The sequence below is a fragment of the Lynx canadensis genome, chromosome B2 (genome assembly GCF_007474595.2).
Source record: "Lynx canadensis isolate LIC74 chromosome B2, mLynCan4.pri.v2, whole genome shotgun sequence".
In the NCBI taxonomy this organism is placed as follows: domain Eukaryota; kingdom Metazoa; phylum Chordata; class Mammalia; order Carnivora; family Felidae; genus Lynx; species Lynx canadensis.
In genome coordinates, this window is record NC_044307.1 from 50,398,144 (window position 1) to 50,417,853 (window position 19,710).

At 37.5% G+C, this 19,710-nt stretch overlaps 1 protein-coding gene across 1 annotated transcript in view; it reads left to right on the forward strand.

The window, feature by feature from the left end:
• EFHC1 (EF-hand domain containing 1) overlaps positions 1 to 19,710 on the forward strand; it is a 67,335-nt gene that overhangs the window by 12,224 nt on the left and 35,401 nt on the right. The window contains exons 3-6 of the mRNA XM_030315710.2: positions 495 to 782; positions 5,095 to 5,244; positions 8,865 to 9,057; positions 15,971 to 16,191. Coding sequence (XP_030171570.1) covers positions 495 to 782; positions 5,095 to 5,244; positions 8,865 to 9,057; positions 15,971 to 16,191 — 852 coding nt within the window. The remainder of the gene's footprint in view (positions 1 to 494; positions 783 to 5,094; positions 5,245 to 8,864; positions 9,058 to 15,970; positions 16,192 to 19,710) is intronic.

Here is a 19,710-nt window from a genome sequence, read left to right on the forward strand (position 1 = left end):
ATCAATTCAATTGGATTAGAGACCTTCTTTAAGCTTCCTAAAGACTCTGTCTCCAAATGCAGTCATAGGGCTTCTACATATGAATTTTTTTGCAGGGAGACACAGCAGCAGCCCATATGGTCCTTATCACAACTATTCAATTCTGCCCTTGTAATGGGAAAACAGCCATTAGCAAATACATGTTAATTATTTACATAATTATTTGTGGATACTGAAATTTGAATTTCATATCATTTCCATGTGTTGTTAAATCTTTTTTTTTTAACCACTTAAATATGTTAAAAAAAAAAAAAACAAAAAACTTGCAGGTCATACAAAATCAGGTGGCAGGGATAGATGTGTCCCACGGACCGTAATTCAGCAACCCTTGATTTAGAAAATAGGAGTGATGAGTATTCAGTTCTCCCTGAGTGGTTCTCTTTGTAGGGGAGTACTGATATTTTTTGGATGAGAGATGAATACAATGCTATTTCTCCCTGTTTCATGTGTTATAGGTGCTGAAATTTGATGCTTATTTTCAAGAAGATGTTCCTATGTCAACTGAGGAACATTATAGGATTCGTCAAGTGAACATTTACTACTACCTGGAAGATGACAGCATGTCTGTCATGGAGCCTGTTGTGGAAAACTCTGGAATCCTTCAAGGCAAGTTAATCAAACGCCAGCGGCTTGCCAAGAATGACCAGGGAGATCATTACCATTGGAAAGACCTCAATCGAGGAATAAACATTACAATTTATGGCAGAACCTTCCGCCTTGTTGACTGTGACCGATTCACACAGGTATAGTATATGTTTCTAGAAATTGTGATGTCTGAAGCATTATTCTAATTTACATAAGGATATGTTTTGTTTATTAGGGTGGGAGGAAGATTCTGTTCGTCTGTCCCGCTTGGATTATTATATAGGTTGAGTTGGTGTTTGTTGCTGATATGTGTCAACACTGTGTAGTGACATCACTTTTTTCACATATTCATTCAAGTAAAATTAAACTCTCATCAGAGCTGAATCATTTGATAAGGAAGCAGTTCCATGCCAGTACAAATGGAAGACAGAGGAGGTAGTACCCTTGATGGAATACAAAAATAGTATTACCTTTATTAGAAGATATGAGCCTAACATTTTTCGTGCAGTTCATATTTTTCCTGTAAATCATACTTGCTATATTCTGGAGAAACTTGCTATCTAAAGAATTCCTGAAATCATTTTTAAAAGAGAATACTTGTTTATATTGAGAAGAAGCCTCCATTTCCTCTATTTCATAAATATGGATTTTTGACAACTTAAAGTTATCATTTCTTTACCACAAAATGTAGGTGTTAGGAAGTCAATTCTCAATTTGTCTTAGTTAAAAAAATTTCTAAAAAAAATAAAAATAAAAAAATAAAAATTTCTAGAAGCAAAGGTGTAGTTTCTGAATTATTTTACGCCTTTCATTTCATGTTACCTAATGCCACATGTGATTAATCTTTACCTCACTGAGCTCCTATGAATTTATTTATTTTTTGCATTTAGTAATTTATTTAGCAAATACTGATTGATCGCCTGCTCTGTACCAAACATGGTCCTAGGGGCGGGCCGAGGATATAGACTTGCCCTTAGGAAGGCTATTACATTTTGGCTAGAGGAGACAAACAATAAGCAAACAAATATATAACATGTCAGATGTTGCTGAGAGCTGTGGAAGAAACTAGAGCTGAGTAAAGGGGAGTGGAGTGTGAGGGGAGTGCTATGTATAGAGGCTGGTCAGGGAAGGCCTCGCTGGTAAGATGACACATGAACAGAGACCTCAGGGAAGTGAAGAGAGGAGCCTGGCATCCGTGCCATTCCGGAGCAACAGAGAAAAACAGTGTAGAAGGTAGAGGTGCTAGACCATCTCTGAAATATTGTCCCCTTTAAGCATGTTTTGGTCTCTCATGTTTTAGGTTTTTAAGGTCCTTTTTTTATCATAGGCAGTTTCAGAATTGTATCAATAATGAAGAATTATAAAATGCCATGTAAATTTCAGGTATTGCAGTTATTTTTATAATTGTCTCTTTATGGACAATCTGAATGTTGGCAGTTCATTTCCGAGCAGTAATCTAAGCCAGTTACAGTCAGTTCTCATTTTTCACAGTAATTCTGTTCTATAAAGTCACCATAAACCCTTAACTAGAAAATCTGGATCCATTGCTCCTACGAGAAATACTGGGGTAGGTTTCTATAACCTTATTTTATGCGTGTTTCTGTTTATTTATTTATTTTTTATTTTTTTTTCAACGTTTATTTATTTTTGGGACAGAGAGAGACAGAGCATGAACGGGGAAGGGGCAGAGAGAGAGGGAGACACAGAATCGGAAACAGGCTCCAGGCTCTGAGCCATCAGCCCAGAGCCTGACGCGGGGCTCGAACTCCTGGACCGCGAGATCGTGACCTGGCTGAAGTCGGACGCTTAACCGACTGCGCCACCCAGGCGCCCCTGTGTGTTTCTGTTTAAAGATGCCATATTTAAAATATCTTGTTGACTCATGAACATCAAACTCACCGCTGGCAGCACTGGAACCCATGCCTGAAGGAAGCTTATCTAACACATGTATTTTCTTCTTAAGGCACATCACAGCCACCTTGTGTGTGTGTGTGTGTGTGTGTGTGTGTGTGTGTGTGTGTGTGTGTGAGAGAGAGAGAGAGAGATAGATGTACATAATATAAACTTTAGCACCTGAACCACTTTTTTTTTTTTTTTAATTTTTTTTTTTTTCAAACGTTTATTTATTTTTGGGACAGAGAGAGACAGAGCATGAACGGGGGAGGGGCAGAGAGAGAGGGAGACACAGAATCGGAAACAGGCTCCAGGCTCTGAGCCATCAGCCCAGAGCCTGACGCGGGGCTCGAACTCACGGACCGCGAGATCATGACCTGGCTGAAGTCGGACGCTTAACCGACTGCGCCACCCAGGCGCCCCCCTGAACCACTTTTCAATGTACAGTTTAGTGACATTAAGTACTTATCACAGCCTCCTTGCACTTAGACTGATAATTGACTAGAGCTGTATATTTTAGGTACGAGTGATTAGATTGACTTATGTTTTCAATAATTGATCTGTTAGAAGTTGGATCCTATAACAGTTTAAAATTTATACACATCTAATTTGATGGTTTTCATTAGGGCGAGACCCATGACTGGATAAAGAAGGTAGTTGTCTTTATGGTGTGGTTCGAACAAGGAACAACCTCGAATCAAATATAACACCATCACCTTCCCTTCTCACCTCCTCTTCACTGTTCCAAATAAATGTTGGTCCTATAGACAGAATGAACTGAATACATTAAAAAAAATAAATAAAATTAAAAAATTAAAAAAACTCTAGAAATCAGAGATCTAGAATTTATCATCTTTGTTAGAGTATTACCAGTAGTATAGCAGATGTGAATCCTGTTCCACAAATGCAAGTGTGCCGGAAATATTGTTTTGTGTTTTACAAATAACTTAAAACCTACTTGAGTCCCAATCCACCTGGGCTGGTGTTTCTATTAACCCTTAGCTTTGCCAAAAATTCGGAGCCCTAAGAACAACAAGGAAGGCACACCCAGGCCTAATGGGGCCATACAGGCAGGGTCCATAGGCTGTCAATGACCAAGAGTGCCTCCCTGATGCTTTGGTGCTAGGATACTGAGACCCCGAATGCCTGAGGCTGGTGTGCCTGACTGGGTGCACATGTGCTCCGAGCACCCTAGGAGCACATGTGGAGGCTTGCTCTTCTGAGACCCACCCACTTGTGTCTGTTCTCCAGGCTGGGAGAATTTCCCCCTTCTCTCTCCTTGCCTTCAAAGACATGCCCTTCTCTCCCCTCCTTCTGGGGCACTTTAGAATAATCTCTTCAAAGAGTTTAGGCTTTTTCTAAGAGACAGGAAGAATAGTCAACTTCAGGAAGCTTCTGCATTCCTGCCAGAATTCCGAAGGTAAGGTTAACAAAGGGCCTGATTTTCTGTTGAAAACAACAGAAAGGAGTAACCACCTCCTCACCCCCCATTAAATCCTCAATCAATAATCCTGCTTCACTAATACACCATCTTAAGAGAGAGGAGAATATTGTTAGTCATTATCTCCATCTCAGCAGTTTTAATAGACATTAAGATCACAATATTTTAATATTGAAAAGATATTGGAAACTGTTTAGTGAAGCTTTGAAGACTAAAATTATAAGCTAGTTAGCAGCAAAGCTAATATTAGAACCCAAGTATCTTGGCCCTGAGTCCTGTATATTTTCTGTTGAATTGTCCAAAAGCAAATCACATAATTCCCAGAAGAACCCCAGATTTCAGATTAATTTCTAATTCCAGAATGTAAACAGATCCCCTGAGATTATTCTTTTATTTTCTGATTATCAAAAAAAGTAGTTTATTGTGCTTTTAAAAAGAAATGTCAAGTTGTATTAAAAGATATAGGTACCGAAAATATACTTATTCATAATTAACAAATTAAACAAGATCATATCAAGTTTAGATACCTTCCTTTTTCTGGTGAGATTTGAGTACTTGGTTTGTCTTTTCTATTTTGCTGAAATATTTTCTGGTCTAAAATAACCCCTGAGTGTGCTTTTTCTTTTCCTTTTTTGGAGAGGGATGGGCATGGGGGCTTAATCACATACTTGTTTTTGGTGAATTGGAAAGCTGGGAATTTGATTTTAGCTTAACTTTGCCATTTTGTAGCTTGCCCCCAGCCCTGAAACATGAATTACATATTGTTTGAAACTGTGGTTGGGTTTCAGATGTATGTATGTAAGCAATCCCTAGGACTTACTCTGTTTTTGGGCACCTAACTAAATTTCATTGTTCTAAATTTGTATTTGGAGGCAGTTACCTTACTATCACGTCTTCCAATTAGCTTGGCATATTGCCTAGCAGTTTTATAATATAGAATACTTAAGGTGATTATGAATTATTATCTGCATTTTGGTGTTGGGTCAGTTGGAGGTTTAGTGCTGCTAAGATGTGCCTCAAACTGCAAACTTATGGTTAATTAGGAAAATGGCATAGAAATTACACTTATCTTTATACCATCTAATACTTCAGGAAGCTTCAAGAGAGATGATCATTATTACTTTTGAATGATTTAGGTATTTTTGGAAAGTCAAGGAATTGAATTAAATCCACCAGAGAAGATGGCTCTTGATCCTTACACTGAACTCCGCAAACAGCCTCTTCGTAAGTATGTCACCCCGTCAGACTTTGACCAACTGAAGCAGTTTCTCACCTTTGACAAACAAGTAAGTGATGTAGGCACCTATGTAGGTTTACTCGTTTCCAAATGTGGTGTATGTTTATTAGCAAGCTATTCAGGTAGCTGTGTGTTTTAAAACATTACATCTGTAGTTTATCCATTTGGATACAGTGCTATCTTTCGTTTCGTGTAGAGTTAGCGGTACAGGAATGCCTAAATTTTGTATTAGAGACCCAAAGGAGGTTGTGAAGTCTTACGAGTTCCACCAAACTTTTCAATCTTGAAGCAATTCCTGAATTATGTCTGCTTCCCACTTTACATTTCCAACCAACTACTTCTTTTCCAAAATATGAGTTGATTTCATAGCCTCCTTTGGGAAATCCTAAGTAGAGAATTATTGGGAAATTTCAAAGCTATTACATATAGGTAGGTTTTTAATGTTAAAATAGTTAATTCACAGGAATCTCATTGCAGATGCTTCCTTGTTAATTTTCTTTTCTTTTTTGTTTTTTGTTTTTTTAGAGAGTGTTTGCAAGCATGGAGGGGCGGGGAGAGAGAGAGAGAGGGAGGGAGAGAGAATATCTGAAGCAGGCTCCGCATTCAGCGTGGAGGCTGATGCAGGGCTTGATTCCATGACCCTGGGATCATGACCTGAGCTGAAATCAAGAGTCAGAGGCTCAACTAACTGAACCACCCAGGCGCCTCCTCTTTTTAAATTTTATATGAATGTATGAGTACAGAATGTTCTGGGTATCTTCCAGCTCTGTTCCACCCACCCTATCCTCCCTGTTGTGGGTTAGTGTATAGAGGCAGTTTTGGGCCATCTCCTTTCTGTACAAAGGGAAAGAGAAAATGAAGAGGTCATCCTCAGTGCTTCTTTGCTGCTGTTTCCCTCTCAGAAATGTAATTGCTTTTAGTTCAGAAAATTTTGCCTAGCACTAGCATGGTCTTTTAAGGACATTCTTTATATCAATCATGTATCTGTTATTATTTTGTCTTTATTTTGTCTATATAGTATTGTTGATACTGTTACTGGAAGATGTATGTTGATGTAACTAAAAAAAGACTGATTAATGAATGAAAATTCTTTCCATACTAATTTCATATAAACCATTCACGTATACCTCTATTACTACATATGAACCCCTGTATAAAACACATTGCTCTTTTTTTCTTTTGTTTTTGTTTATTGATGTATAATTGACCTACAATATTATATTAGCTTTAGGTATACAACACAGTGATTTGACAATTGAATATTTTGCAAAATGGTCACCATAATAAGTCTACTTACCATTTGTTACATTACAAAGTTTTTATAATATTATTGACTGTATTCCCCATCCTGTTCATTACATCCCCATGACTTATTTTATAACTGAGAGTTTGTACTTCTTAAACTCCTTCACCTATTTCACCCATTCCCCCTACTCTCCCACCCTGCCACCAAGCTCCCTACCCTCTGGCAATCACTAATCTGTTCTCTGTATCTATGAACTGGGTTTTGTTTTGTTTTTTAGTTTTTTAAAGTTTATTTATTTATTTTGAGAGAGAGTATGTGTGTGCACATGCATGTGAGCAGGGGAGGGAGAGAGAGAGAATCCCAGGCAGACTCTGCACTGTCAACATGGAGCCCGACATGGGGCTTGAACTCACAAACATGAGTTCACAAAACATGTTTTGTTTTTCAGATTCCACATGTAAGTGATAATTATGCAGTATTTGTGTTTCTGTGTCTGACTTGTTTCACTTAGCATAATACCCACAGAGTCCATCCATGTTGTTGCAAATGGCAAGATTTCATTCTTTTATATGACTGAGTAGTATTCCATTGTATATATAAACCACATCTTCTTTATTCATTCATCCATTGGTGGATAGGTTATTTCCAAATTTTGGCTATTTTAAATAATGCTACAATGAACATAGGGGTGCTTATATCTTTTAGAATTAGCATTTCATTTTCTTTCGGTACTACCCAGTAGTGGAATTGCTGGATCATGTGGTAGTTCTATTTTTAATTTTTTTAAATGTTTTTTTAACGTTTATTTATCTTTGAGAGAGAGAGAGAGGCAGAGCACAAGCAGGGAGGGATAGAGAGAGGGGGAGACACAAAATCCAAAGCGGGCTCTAGGCTCTGAGCTGTCAGCACAAAGCCCGAGGCAGGGCTCAAAGTCACAAACCATGAGATCATGACCTGAGCTGGAGTCAGATGCTTAACTGACTGAGCCACCCAGACACCCCTGTTTTTAATTTTTTGAGGCACTTCTATACTGTTTTCCATAGTGGCTACACCTGTTTACATTCCCACCAACAGTGCATGGGGGTTCGTTTTTCTCTAACCAATGCTTGTTATTTCTTGTCTTTTAGATAATAGTCATTTGACAGGTGTAAGGTGATATCTCATTGACGTTTTGATTTGTATTTCTCTGATGATTAGTGATTTTGAGCATCTTTTCATGTGCCTGTTGGCCATTTGTATGTCTTCTTTGGAAAAATATCTATTCTGATCCTCTGCCTATTTTTAAAAATCAGAATGTTGGATTTTTTGTTATTGAATTGTAGGAGTTCTTTATATATTTTGGATGTTAATCCCTTCCTTATCAGATATGATTTGCAAATATCTTCTCTCATTCAGTAGGTTGCCTTTTCATTTTGTTGATAGCTTTCTTCATCGTATAGAAGCTTTTTAGTTTGATGTGATCTCATTTGTTTTTGCCTTTGTTTCTCTTGCCTGTGGAGTCTCATCCAAAGAAACATGGCTCAGACTGATGTCAATAAGCTTATTGTCTATGTTTTCTCCTAGGGGTTTTATGATCTCAGGTCTCACATTTAGGTCTTTAATCCACTTCGAGTTTATTTTTGTGTATGGTTTGAGAAAGTCGCCCAGTTTCATTCTTTTGCATGTAGCCATCCAGTTTCCCCAGCACCATTTCTTGAAAAGACTCTTTCCCCATTGTATATTCTTGCCTCATTTGTCATAAATTAGTTGACCATATAAGTGTGAATTTGTTTCTGGACTCTCTGTTCTGTTGATCTATGTGTCTGTTTTTGTACTATTTTGATTACTATAGGTTCGTAGCATAGTTTGAAATCACGGAGCATGATATCTTCACCTTTGTTCTTTCTCAAGAGTTTTTTGGCTATTCTGGGTCTTTTGTGGTTCCTTACAAATTTTAGAATTATTCTTGTTTTGCAAAAACGCCATTGGAATTTTGATAGGGATTGGATTATATCTGTAGATTGCTTTGGGTAGTGTGGACATTTTAACAGTATTAATTCTTTTAATCTGTGAGCACGAAATCTCTCTCCATTTACTTGTGTCTTCAATTTCTTTCATCAGTATCTTATAGTTCCCATTGCTGTTTTAATTTGGCTTCTCTTTCACTAATATTTTGGATCAAAGTGAATTCTGCTTTCTCAGTGCAAACTTATAAGTCTGTTATTTAATACTTTCCAGCTGTTGACATCTGGTATATAATTTCAGATGTTTTTGTATCTTTGGTGATTTTTTTTTTTTTTTTTTTTTTTTACCAATTGAGATCACTTCATAGTCTTTGCAGCTAACCTTTTCATCATTGTCTGATATATAAATGCCAGAGTAGCTAAGTTAACCTCTCCTCTTGTAGAATTCTTACTTAAGTCACTACTTTATATGTCTCAAAGGTTCTTCGATTCTATGCAATCTGGGATGATACAGACAGCATGTTTGGTGAATGTCGGAACTATATCATTCATTACTATCTTATGGATGACACAGTTGAAATTCGAGAAGTCCATGAACGGAATGACGGGCGAGATCCTTTCCCACTCCTGATGAACCGCCAGCGCATGCCAAAAGTTTTGGTGGAGAACGCAAGTATGTTTGATTCAGTTTATTCTCCGTAATTGGGACATTTTTTGAATCTCAAAGGAGTTACTTAATCAGTATGGTCATTCCCTTTATGGTTGGGAGGCTCTTGCTATGTTTTCGTAGGTACTCAAAAACAGCTTTCTTGTAACTCCCCTCAATGCTTGCCCCACAGTCTAGGCTTCCCTCCAAAATGGTCTGGTGGAGATGACTGATACCTAAATCAAGGAAACACCCATAATAGCAGTGGGAGATTCATTAAAAAAAATTTTTTTTGATGTTTATTCATTTTTGAGAAAAAGAGATCGTGAGTAGGGGAGGGGCAGAGAGAGAGGGAGACACAGAATCCGAAGCAGGCTCCAGGCTCTGAGCTGTCAGCATAGAGCCCAACTTAGAGCTCGAACCCATGAATTGCGACACCATGACCTGAGCTGAAGTCGGACAATTAACCAACTGAGCCACCCAGGTGCCCCTCATTTAAAGTGCAAAAGAGCAAGCCTTGTGAACTAAAGCAGTTCAGATTTTTAATATATTTTTAAAACAAGCTGGTTTTTATTCAAACAAGCTTGTTTTCATATAGCTTACCATACCCTTATGTTCTTTCCTGACTTTGCTTCTCACCTCAATACTTCCTAAACAGGAAATCTGTATGCAGGATAACTTAAGATTAGAGAAGGCATGTCTGTGACTCACAGAGGTGGGGCCCCATTGTGTCAGCCATGCTCTCTTTTCTGGTTCAAATAACCCAGTGGATTGGAGAGTGAAGATGCAAGAAGATGCAGCTGACATCCGCCAGCCATCAGTATTTCTCTAGGATAAGTGCACGTACTTTGGTCATTGACGTAGTGGTTTCAGAATTTTCTCTTATAAAAATGTCAGCTTGGTCACACATAATGACTTCTCTCATGCTTGAATGGCTGACAGAACTTTAAATACTTTTGTTGGTATTGTTTTTCTTTTTACTCTATTTTCTTGGAACTGGGAGATAAGAAATTTCAGGTGTTGTGCAAGAGATTTGTCTTAGAGGTTATAAGCAAGTTGAGGTTAGAGGTTATAAATAAACTGGCAGTCTGAAGGCTAAATGCAACCTACCTACATGTATTGTTTTGCCTATACAGTGTTTTTTTAAAAATGCAGTGTTATTTGGGGGCAAGGAGTTGGAGATTTCTATCACTGTGAGAGTGGATAAACAAAATGTAGTGAAGGTATATCTTAATAGTAGTAGCTAGAAACAATAGTTAAATATAAAGAAAGCAAATTGATGCATCTTAAAAGCATAGTGCTGTGTAGAAAAAAAATGAGATGTACAATGCAACAGCACTTTAATATAAAGTGAAACACAAGACAGTATACATAGTACACACATAAAAAGTTGCACATTAGAATGGTTGCATGTGAGGTAGAGGAGAATGAGATTGGGTAAAAGGATAAAGGGTAGTAAAAATTGTCATCATTTTAAAACTAAGAGAATTAATGGTAAAAATTGCTTTTAGAGAAATGAGAATAATTGCTAACATAGCTCCCATTCTCAGATAGAAGCAACTGGATTTGAGTTCAACATAGTCTGGTTGCTGTCAACCCTATTTCTATACTTAGCCTCTTGTAGAACCCTCTTAGAGTTCTAGGACCCTGGGACTGATATACTGATCTTGGCCTTCCATAATGCTTAAATGAGCCTAAAATTCCTGCCATCTAGAGCTAACAAATGTTAGATTTACAGTAGATTCAGAGAAAGAATGGGAATTTATTCAGGCATGAAAAAAATATCACTGAAAAAAAAAAAACCCTTGAAATCTCGAGTTCTGTGTTTGTCTCTGCCTTATCCATGTGGCCTAGTTTTAAAATTTTAAATATGTAATCATCCTTTTCTAAAACTTCCCCAGCTTTTTTTTTTTTTTTTTTTTTTTTTTAAGTAATCTCTGCACCCAACATGGGGCTCGAAGTCATGACCTCAAGATCAAGAGTCACACATTCTACCAAGCTGAGCCAGCCAGGCACCCCTATAACTTTCTAAATTTTAACAAATTTTAATCATTGTTATATGGAGAGGCATCCTAGTAACACGTAGGGCCCTTTTAAGAGATAGGAAACATAGCTTTTTGTGAAAGTTATTGTTAGTCATGCAGAACAGAAAAGGCTAAGTTTCCATCAATTGAATAATTCCTTTAACTAGAACTGTGGTGTTAAGAGATAGCATCTAATTGGATTTCAAAGGCTTTTATGCAATGGATGGTTTTAATTAAATTCAATTAAACTAGAGTTAAGTATCTGCTAAGGGAAGTATTTCATGTGCTAAGTGCTGTGGAGGATAAAATGAAAATGTAACTCCCAGACTTAGAATCTCTGTCCTTCAGTCACTTCTAGTGACTGGGGAGACAAGTCATACAAATACACAAAGCTGTTTAACAGTAACACAAGTGTACCAGATTATCTGATGATGTAATTAGTTATGTCATGTAGACAGAGTTCAGAAGAAGAGATATGACCTAGAAAGACTAAGGAAGGCTTTGTGGGAGAGCTGAGATTGAACCTAGATTTAGAATGGCAGAGAACTAAGGGAATGAATGCTTTAGAGAACAAGGGTTGGGAATTAGGAACAAGTATGTTATGTTTGGGGGCATCCAAGAGACAGTGGCCAGGCAAAGTTTGTGTTGGACAGTAATAGGCAATTATGGGAGTATCTTTCAGAAGTTCTCTCTGCCATGGCCTTCATTTAAGTAGTTAAGATGAATAAAAATTATATTTTTATGATGGATGGAGTTAAAGTTTCAGGAATTAAAAAGGTTCTTTCTTTGTCAAACATAATTGCTGGTTACCAGTATGTGGTGGGTAATGTCAAAAGAAGGATAACCAAAAGCCTTTTATTCAGCTGTTGAACCCAAGGTACTAGGTTCTGAAAGTCTGTAAAATTATCCTTTAGACTGGCTTTCATACATTGATCTTGTCTTTCTATTGTTAAATAGAAATGTTAAACAACATCAAAATTGTACACTCTATGTACAACTTATTGTAGTTGATTATACCTCAATTAACACTGTAAAAAAATATATAAATATATATAAATAAAAAAATATATAAAAATCCACACCTAGATATGTTATAGTCAAACTTAACACCAAAGTCAAAAAGGTCATAAAAACAGCCCCAAATAACAAGGTTATCCATACAGAATGACAGTTACAATGATAGCTGACTGCTCATTAGCAACGCTAGTTACCAGAAGACAGTGTAATAATATCCTCAAAATGCTGAGAAGAAAATAGAATTTAATACCTAGAGAAACTATCTTTGAAGAACAAAGTGAAATACATTTCCAGGCAAACAAAACAGATTTTACTAACAAAAAACTCTTCCTAGGGGAATTCTAGAGTGTTTTTCTGGTAGAAAGAAAATTATTCCAGAAGTAAGATCCGAGATACAAGGAGGGATTTAAAGAAGAAGAATAAGGAGAAGGAGAAGGAGGCAGCAGCAAAGTGTGGGTAAATCTAAACATTGACTATACAAACTAAAGAAACAATGTTGAATTTGTAGGAGTTAAAAAATATCAAGGTAGAATTGAAATATATTAAAATAATGGCTTGGGAAGAGTTGATAAAATTAAAAAACAAATTTTGAAAAATGTTATTTTTAAGAACCTACTTAAGATAATAGAGGCATGGAAAGGTTAAAAAAGATATATAAGCAATCGCAAAAAAAATGATGAGGCTGTATTACTAAAATACCAGTAGAGATCAGCCCAGAAAGCATTGCTAGGGATAAAAATTGTTATATATTGCAAGAGTTGTATTTACCAGGAAAATGTACTAATTCCAAACTTGAATGCAGTTAGTAACATGGCTTCAAAACATGTGAAACACAAAAATTTATAGCATTATTATGCAAAGAGAATGGACAAATTCATCAAAATAGTGGAAGTCATTAAAACATTTCTTTTTGTAATTGTGAGTTCAAAAGAGATAAGTCAATAAGGACACGTATATAAGATTTAGACAATAGAATTATCAGTACTGATATAATGAATATGTATATGCATCAACACCTGGAAAATCCCCATTTGTTTGAAGCACAAATAGAACACTTACAAAAATTCTGATTTTAACACAATTCAGTTAGAATTCAATTTTGGAAATATACCTCAAAAAACTCATGTATTTGGAAATTAAAAAAACACGTTTTGAAACAACCTATGAATAAAAAAAAACTATCAAAATACTTAAAACTGAATGATTCCAAAAATTCCTTAAAACTATTAAATGCATTTAAAGTGGTACTTGGAGAAAGATTTATAGTTGTAAGTGCTTATTTAAGAAAGAAGAAAGACTGAAAAAATAAGCTAGGCCTTCTTTTTAAAAAGTTAGAAAAGGAATGATAGTGTAAATAAAGAAATTAAAAGGAAGGAAATAACTTTGAAATAATGAAATTGAAAACAAAAGTAATAAGATTTGTCAAGTCAAAAGTTGTTTTTTTTGAAAGGACTAATGCAATTGGCAAACCATTGACAGATTTGTCAAGGGAGAAAAGAAAAGGCACATAAACACAATATTAAAAATGAAAGAAGAGGCATACTTAATGTATTAGGGGTTAAACAGAAAATAGGGAATACCAACAACTTCATGCCAACAAATTAGGAAACTTAGGTGAAATGAACAAATTAAAAAAAATTTTTTTGAGAGAGAGAGAGAATATAAGAGGGGGAGAGGGGCAGAGGGAGGGAGGGTGTGAGGGGGGGTAGGGAGAGGGAGAGAGAATCTTAAAAAGCTCCGCACTCAGTGTGGAGCCCAACATGGACATCAATCCCGTAATGCTGGGATCATGACCTGAGCTGAAATCAAGAATCAGACACTTAACCGACTGAGCCACCTGGGTGCCCCGCAAATTTAAATTTAAATTTAACTCTAATTTAATTTTAATTCCGGTTATACTTAACATACAGTGTTACATTAGTTTCAGGCATACAATACAGTCATTCCACACTTCCATACAACTTCTAGTGCTCATCAGGATAAGTGCATTCCTTAATCCCCATCACCCATTTTACCCATCCTCCACCTATCTCTCCTCTGTGTGCTCTATAAAAAGTCTGCTTTTTGGTTTGTCTCTTCTTTGTGAAATGAGCAAATTTTTAGAAAAATGTAATTTGTCCAAGAAGAAATAGAAACCAAATGTAATTAACCATTAAGGAAATAGAATCATTTAAAAAATTCTCCACAAAGAAAACACCAGGTCTAGATAATTTTTCAGTTTTGTCAAATATTTAAAGAACAGCTAATTCTAAGTTTAATACAAACTCACAGAAAAGAACTTTAATTCATTGATTGAAAAAGACCAATAACCAAAGACACCATGAGAAAGAACTACAATCTTACTCATGAATATATATATAATATGCATGTATATACATATATGTGTGTGTGTGTGTGTGTGTGTGTATATATATATATATATATAAAATCTCAGTAAATGAAATTCAGCTGTATATGAAAAAGATAATTGTTGAGCAAACAAAGACAAATGGTTATTGTATAGCGCACACACACTCCAGATCTCCTGGAACATTGTCAACTGAAGGAAACTCATGGAGTCACACAGGCTGTTTTTCCCCCACTGCCCATCACTTCCTGGGGTAATTCAAAGGGGTCTTAGTCAGGTTAGGCACTGGGCACTGGGAGAAAGAACGCTTGGTCTCTAGAGCTTTTAAGATGAATGATTAGGAAAATCATGATCTTTTGGCATGATCAAGGGTTGGAGCTCAAGTCTTTCTGTCAGATGTAATAGACCCTTAGTCTCCTTCCCTATTTTTCCATCTTAGCAATTATCAGGAGAATAGCAGCCTGCCTCTCAGGCCCTCTGTGTCAGAGTTCTAGGGTCAAGCTTTGTGGATTACAGCTACACAGTGTGGCATTTTACCAGAATGGGCTATCTTATGGTTTCCATGATGGCCAGACTGCAGGGAATCAATCTTAAACAAGTCAATCCTTAGTTCTCATAAAACAGCATGATGGGAATTAGATTTATTCCCTTAAAAATGCAAGGTTGAGGGGCGCGTGGGTGGCTCAGTCAGTTAAGCGTACAACTTTGGCTCAGGTCACGATCTCATGGTTCGTGAATTCAAGCCCTGTGTCGGGCTTTGTGCTGACAGCTCAGAGCCTGGAGCCTGCTTCAGATTCTGTGTCTCCCTCTGTCTGCCCCTCCCCCACTTGTACTCTGTCTCTCCCTCTGTCTCAAAAATAAATAAACATTAAAAAAAAAAAAAAGGCAAGGTTGATTCTACATTTGAAAAGCTGTGGAGTGCCTAGATGAACAGCTTAGTATGATCATCTCACTGACTGACCCTGCCTCCTGCCAGAGGACTAGATCAGGCTGTCATTGCAGCGGTGGTCACAATAGAAATGAAATCATTATTTGTATAATTATTTAGTATCTGTTGTCCCAAACAGAATGCTCTCTCCATCAAGGTAGAAAATTCACCTACATTGTTAATTGTTATAACCTCAGTGTTTAGCAGTGAACCTGGTACATGATACATGCAGTCATTGCTAATATATTGGGTAAGCGAGTAAATAGATGGAACATTGTACTAAATGACTTGGATCCCTCCCTCTAGATCTGGTACTCCATAGAAGGACATTTATTCTTTCCTCCTGTAAAGATTTCCTCTAAGCATGAATTCTGCTAAGATTAGTGACCTGTACTGATAGTTCAAGCTGAATATGAGAGAGAGACTGCACGGAAGCCATCTAGGATGTTATTTCTGTATCCTATCAACAGATGGAAATACACAGCTTACTGTTCTGCTGGGAAAGTAGAGGAGTCCCTGATCCTTGACCAGAACTAGAGACCATGCTCTCTCAACTTCCCAAGAATCTCAGTCATTCCCATCCTCATCCCTTTTCTTTCCTCTCTCCCTATTATCTTACGTTAGAGAACTTTCCTCAGTGCGTGCTGGAAATCTCCGATCAAGAGGTGCTGGAATGGTATACTGCCAAAGACTTCATCGTGGGAAAACCGATCACTATCCTTGGGAGAACCTTCTTCATTTATGACTGTGATCCTTTTACTCGGCAGTATTACAAAGAAAAGTTTGGAATCTCTGATTTACCACGAATTGACGTGAGCAAGAAGGAACCACCTCCTGTGAAACAGGTAATGGAACACTAGTTCTGAGTATAGGAAGAGAATTAAATCTTTTGATACAGAGGTTTAAGAAAAAGAAAAAAAAACTCGTGTGAATACCGAATAAAAAACGGGCAAAACGTGAGAAATAAAGTTGGTTCACAGAAGAAGAAATACAAATGGTTAGTGAACATACGAAAAGACCCTCAACTGATAATAAAAGAAAAATAGAAATGAAAATAATGAGGTTTTGGGTCAATTTGATTTAAAAGACTCAAGATATCCAGTGTTTGCCCTGGTGTGAAGAAATGGACATTTTCTTTCTTTCTTTTTTTTTTAAATTTTATTTTTTTAAGTAATCTTTATGCCCACTGTGGGGCTCAAATCCACAACTCCAAGACCAAGAGTCGCTCCACTGACTAAGCCTGCCGGGTGCCCTGAAATGGACATTTTCATGTAGTGTTAATAGGAGAGCCAGTAGGAAAAACCTTTCTGAAGGGCAGTGTCATCATTTTAATTTTTTCAAAATAAAATATCCTTGAACTAGAAAATCTTGTTTGGGGACTATAAAAAGATATGTGTTAGGATGTGTACTGTAGCATTATTTATAATAAAGTGTAAGGAGGTTGGCAGAATATAATATAATGAGAAGACTATAAGACTGTAAGACTGGTTAAAGAGAAAAGAAGTAGTTTCTGCAGATTAACATGGAAGAATGTCCATCACATTTGTAAGTGAATGTGTTTACGTGATACAGCACTATGTGTATAAAAACCACTGTTCACAGTGGTTAGTTCAACATGTGGGAATGGAGAGGTAGGGAGGGAAGTGTGAGATGATCAGGGACCTTTCTTTTTATATTCTGTGTGCTTTTAGTTTATCTTTCTATAGCAAGCCTTGTATTACTTTCATAATTTTGTTTTCATTTTTATTTAAAAAAGACATCTTTTAAAATTCCAGACTGCTAGGGTATTTCATTGATCCTTGCCTATTTGTCAAACCCTTTTACTTAAAAACTGATTGGGAGCAAAACTGAAGCTGATTAATGGAGATACTGGAAGATGGCTTTCTTTTGTTGCAACATAGCTTTCCTAACCCTGAAATTTAGTTCTGTGTACCAGAGTCCACTCTGATCTGAGAGTAAGGTCATGGTACTTTTACGTGCACCAAAATAGTAATCTGATAGACTTCAGCCTTCAGAGTGGTTCAGTCACATATTTTAGAAATTCAAATAAGAATTTCCTTTGTTAAAAATTACACATTATACAGCAAGTTCAAGAAATATCTATTGTATTAAGGCAGCACAGTTTCATAGGCTGCAAAATGCTGGTGCCTGTCACACACGTTTGGGTCCAGAGTAACGCATACAACTTCTTTGGTCTAAAATAGGTATAAAATAGGGTATTAATACCTGTGATCCACCTTTATATTGCCACTCTGTGTGTAAGATAATGTCATGGCTCTTTCTTTTCAAAAGAAAGATGTGAATGGAAGGATGGAATTATTGAATTCCTGCAGCCCAGGCCTCTGCCTTCCCCTGATCAGCTGCCCTGCTGCTTGCACTGAGCCTCCAATTATACTGAATTATGTATGGTTCTGCCAGTACAGCCTTCTGTTTCGCTCTCCTGGACTTTTGCTGATGCTCTTCCACTTGCTTGAACCACTTTTCACTTTTCCATTATTTCTTTACATGGCTCTTCCTTCTCCTCCCAGACAAACGGGCTTCTCTAAAGCTCCTGGCAGGGCTAATCACCTCTCCTGTGTGTTCCTGGGGTCCTGTACCTTCCTCTGCCAGCACTGGTCTATTATATTAGAATATCTGTCTATGAATCTTTTCTACTAGACTGTAAGTTCTTTGAGGGCAGAGAGCACCTAACACGGTGCCTAGCAAATAGGACACATTTGGTATGTTTCTTGAACTGGACAAGAAGACTACCTATAAAGTGTGTATTTGTTCCCCAAAGAGGCAAGTGATATCTTAGGCAAGCCTTTTAAAATTTTTTTTTTTTTCAACGTTTATTTATTTTTGGGACAGAGAGAGACAGAGCATGAACGGGGGAGGGGCAGAGAGAGAGGGAGACACAGAATCGGAAACAGGCTCCAGGCTCTGAGCCATCAGCCCAGAGCCCGACGCGGGGCTCGAACTCCCGGACCGCGAGATCGTGACCTGGCTGAAGTCGGACGCTTAACCGACTGCGCCACCCAGGCGCCCCTAGGCAAGCCTTTTAGAACCAACATTTCATACAAACAGTTACAAAGAAGGATTTGGATTTTGGTATGCTATGGGTTCCCAGGGGCAATAAAACTTCTAGAAGGAAGTATGGATGATGATAGTACCTTTCTCTGTCAGCTTTTTCTCTGATAGAACTCCTTATCAATGAATGGACTCATTGATTAAGATTTACAATAAGGCCCTTTTGCCTACCCCCAAATTTTAGGGTAGCATTTGATGCAATATACAGGAAAAAGTACCGTAGGAGAGATTTAGATTTTTTAAATGTTTATTTACTTTTGAGAGAGAGTGTATGAACAGGGGAGGGGCAGAGAGAATGGGGGACAGAGGATCTGCTCTTGACAGCAGTGAGCCTGATGTGGGGCTTGAACTCACAAACTGTGAGATCATGACGTGAGCCAAAGTCGGTCCAAGGTCACACCGCAAAGTACAAGTGTGACTCTGTTAAATGTCAGACATCTTTACAAGAAGGAACCTGACCTAACCAAGAGGTAGGGTGGAGAGGGATTGCAATAAAATGGAGCACTCATGAAAAGGCTATGATCCATCTTTTGACTGATCAAAACCTTTGAGTCCAGAATACATCTGCTTCCCATCCTTTTACTATCATCTTTTTCTCCTAACCTCTCTTCTAAAGAAAGGAAAGGGAAGGAAGGCTTCGATAAAGAGCAGAGAGACCTAAAGAACCACTGTAGATTTTGGTTTGTTTTGCCCTATCTCGGTCACCCTATATAATAAAACTAATTCTGCATCCACACATATGGCACGTTAGTCATAGTAAGCTCTATCTGCCTGTCTATGAAAGTATTTGTTGGAAATGAGTAGGAGAGAGCTACTTACCAAACAGCAAACACCTTTCAGCTCTCCTTAGTCATTACGTTTCAGTCATTTAAACACTGAACAATGTAGTTGGAAAGCAGGGATGGGAAGCCATAGCTGGGTCTAGAGGGATAAAGCTAGAGCCAAGCCTATGGTCAGGGATAGAAGTGGGTATGAAGTGGACATATTCATGACACTTAGGTCAGGCTGATCTGTTAGCTGAGGAAGAAATAAACATGAATCTGTTGGATGTGTTCTGTTTCTACTGAGAACACAGACTCCTGGCTGTCATGCCAAAATCAAGAAATAAAAATATTAGAAATATGGAGATAAATAGGAAAAAAGCACAAACCAAGCCTTGGCCTCCCCCAACTCCAACACACACACACACACACCCCTTTGGGTGAACTGAGAAAACAGTTTCCAGATCGTTAAGCTGAGGCCCATACCCTAGAGCAAAGAAGTCACGGAGCCTTGGGCTTCTCCATGGTAGGATG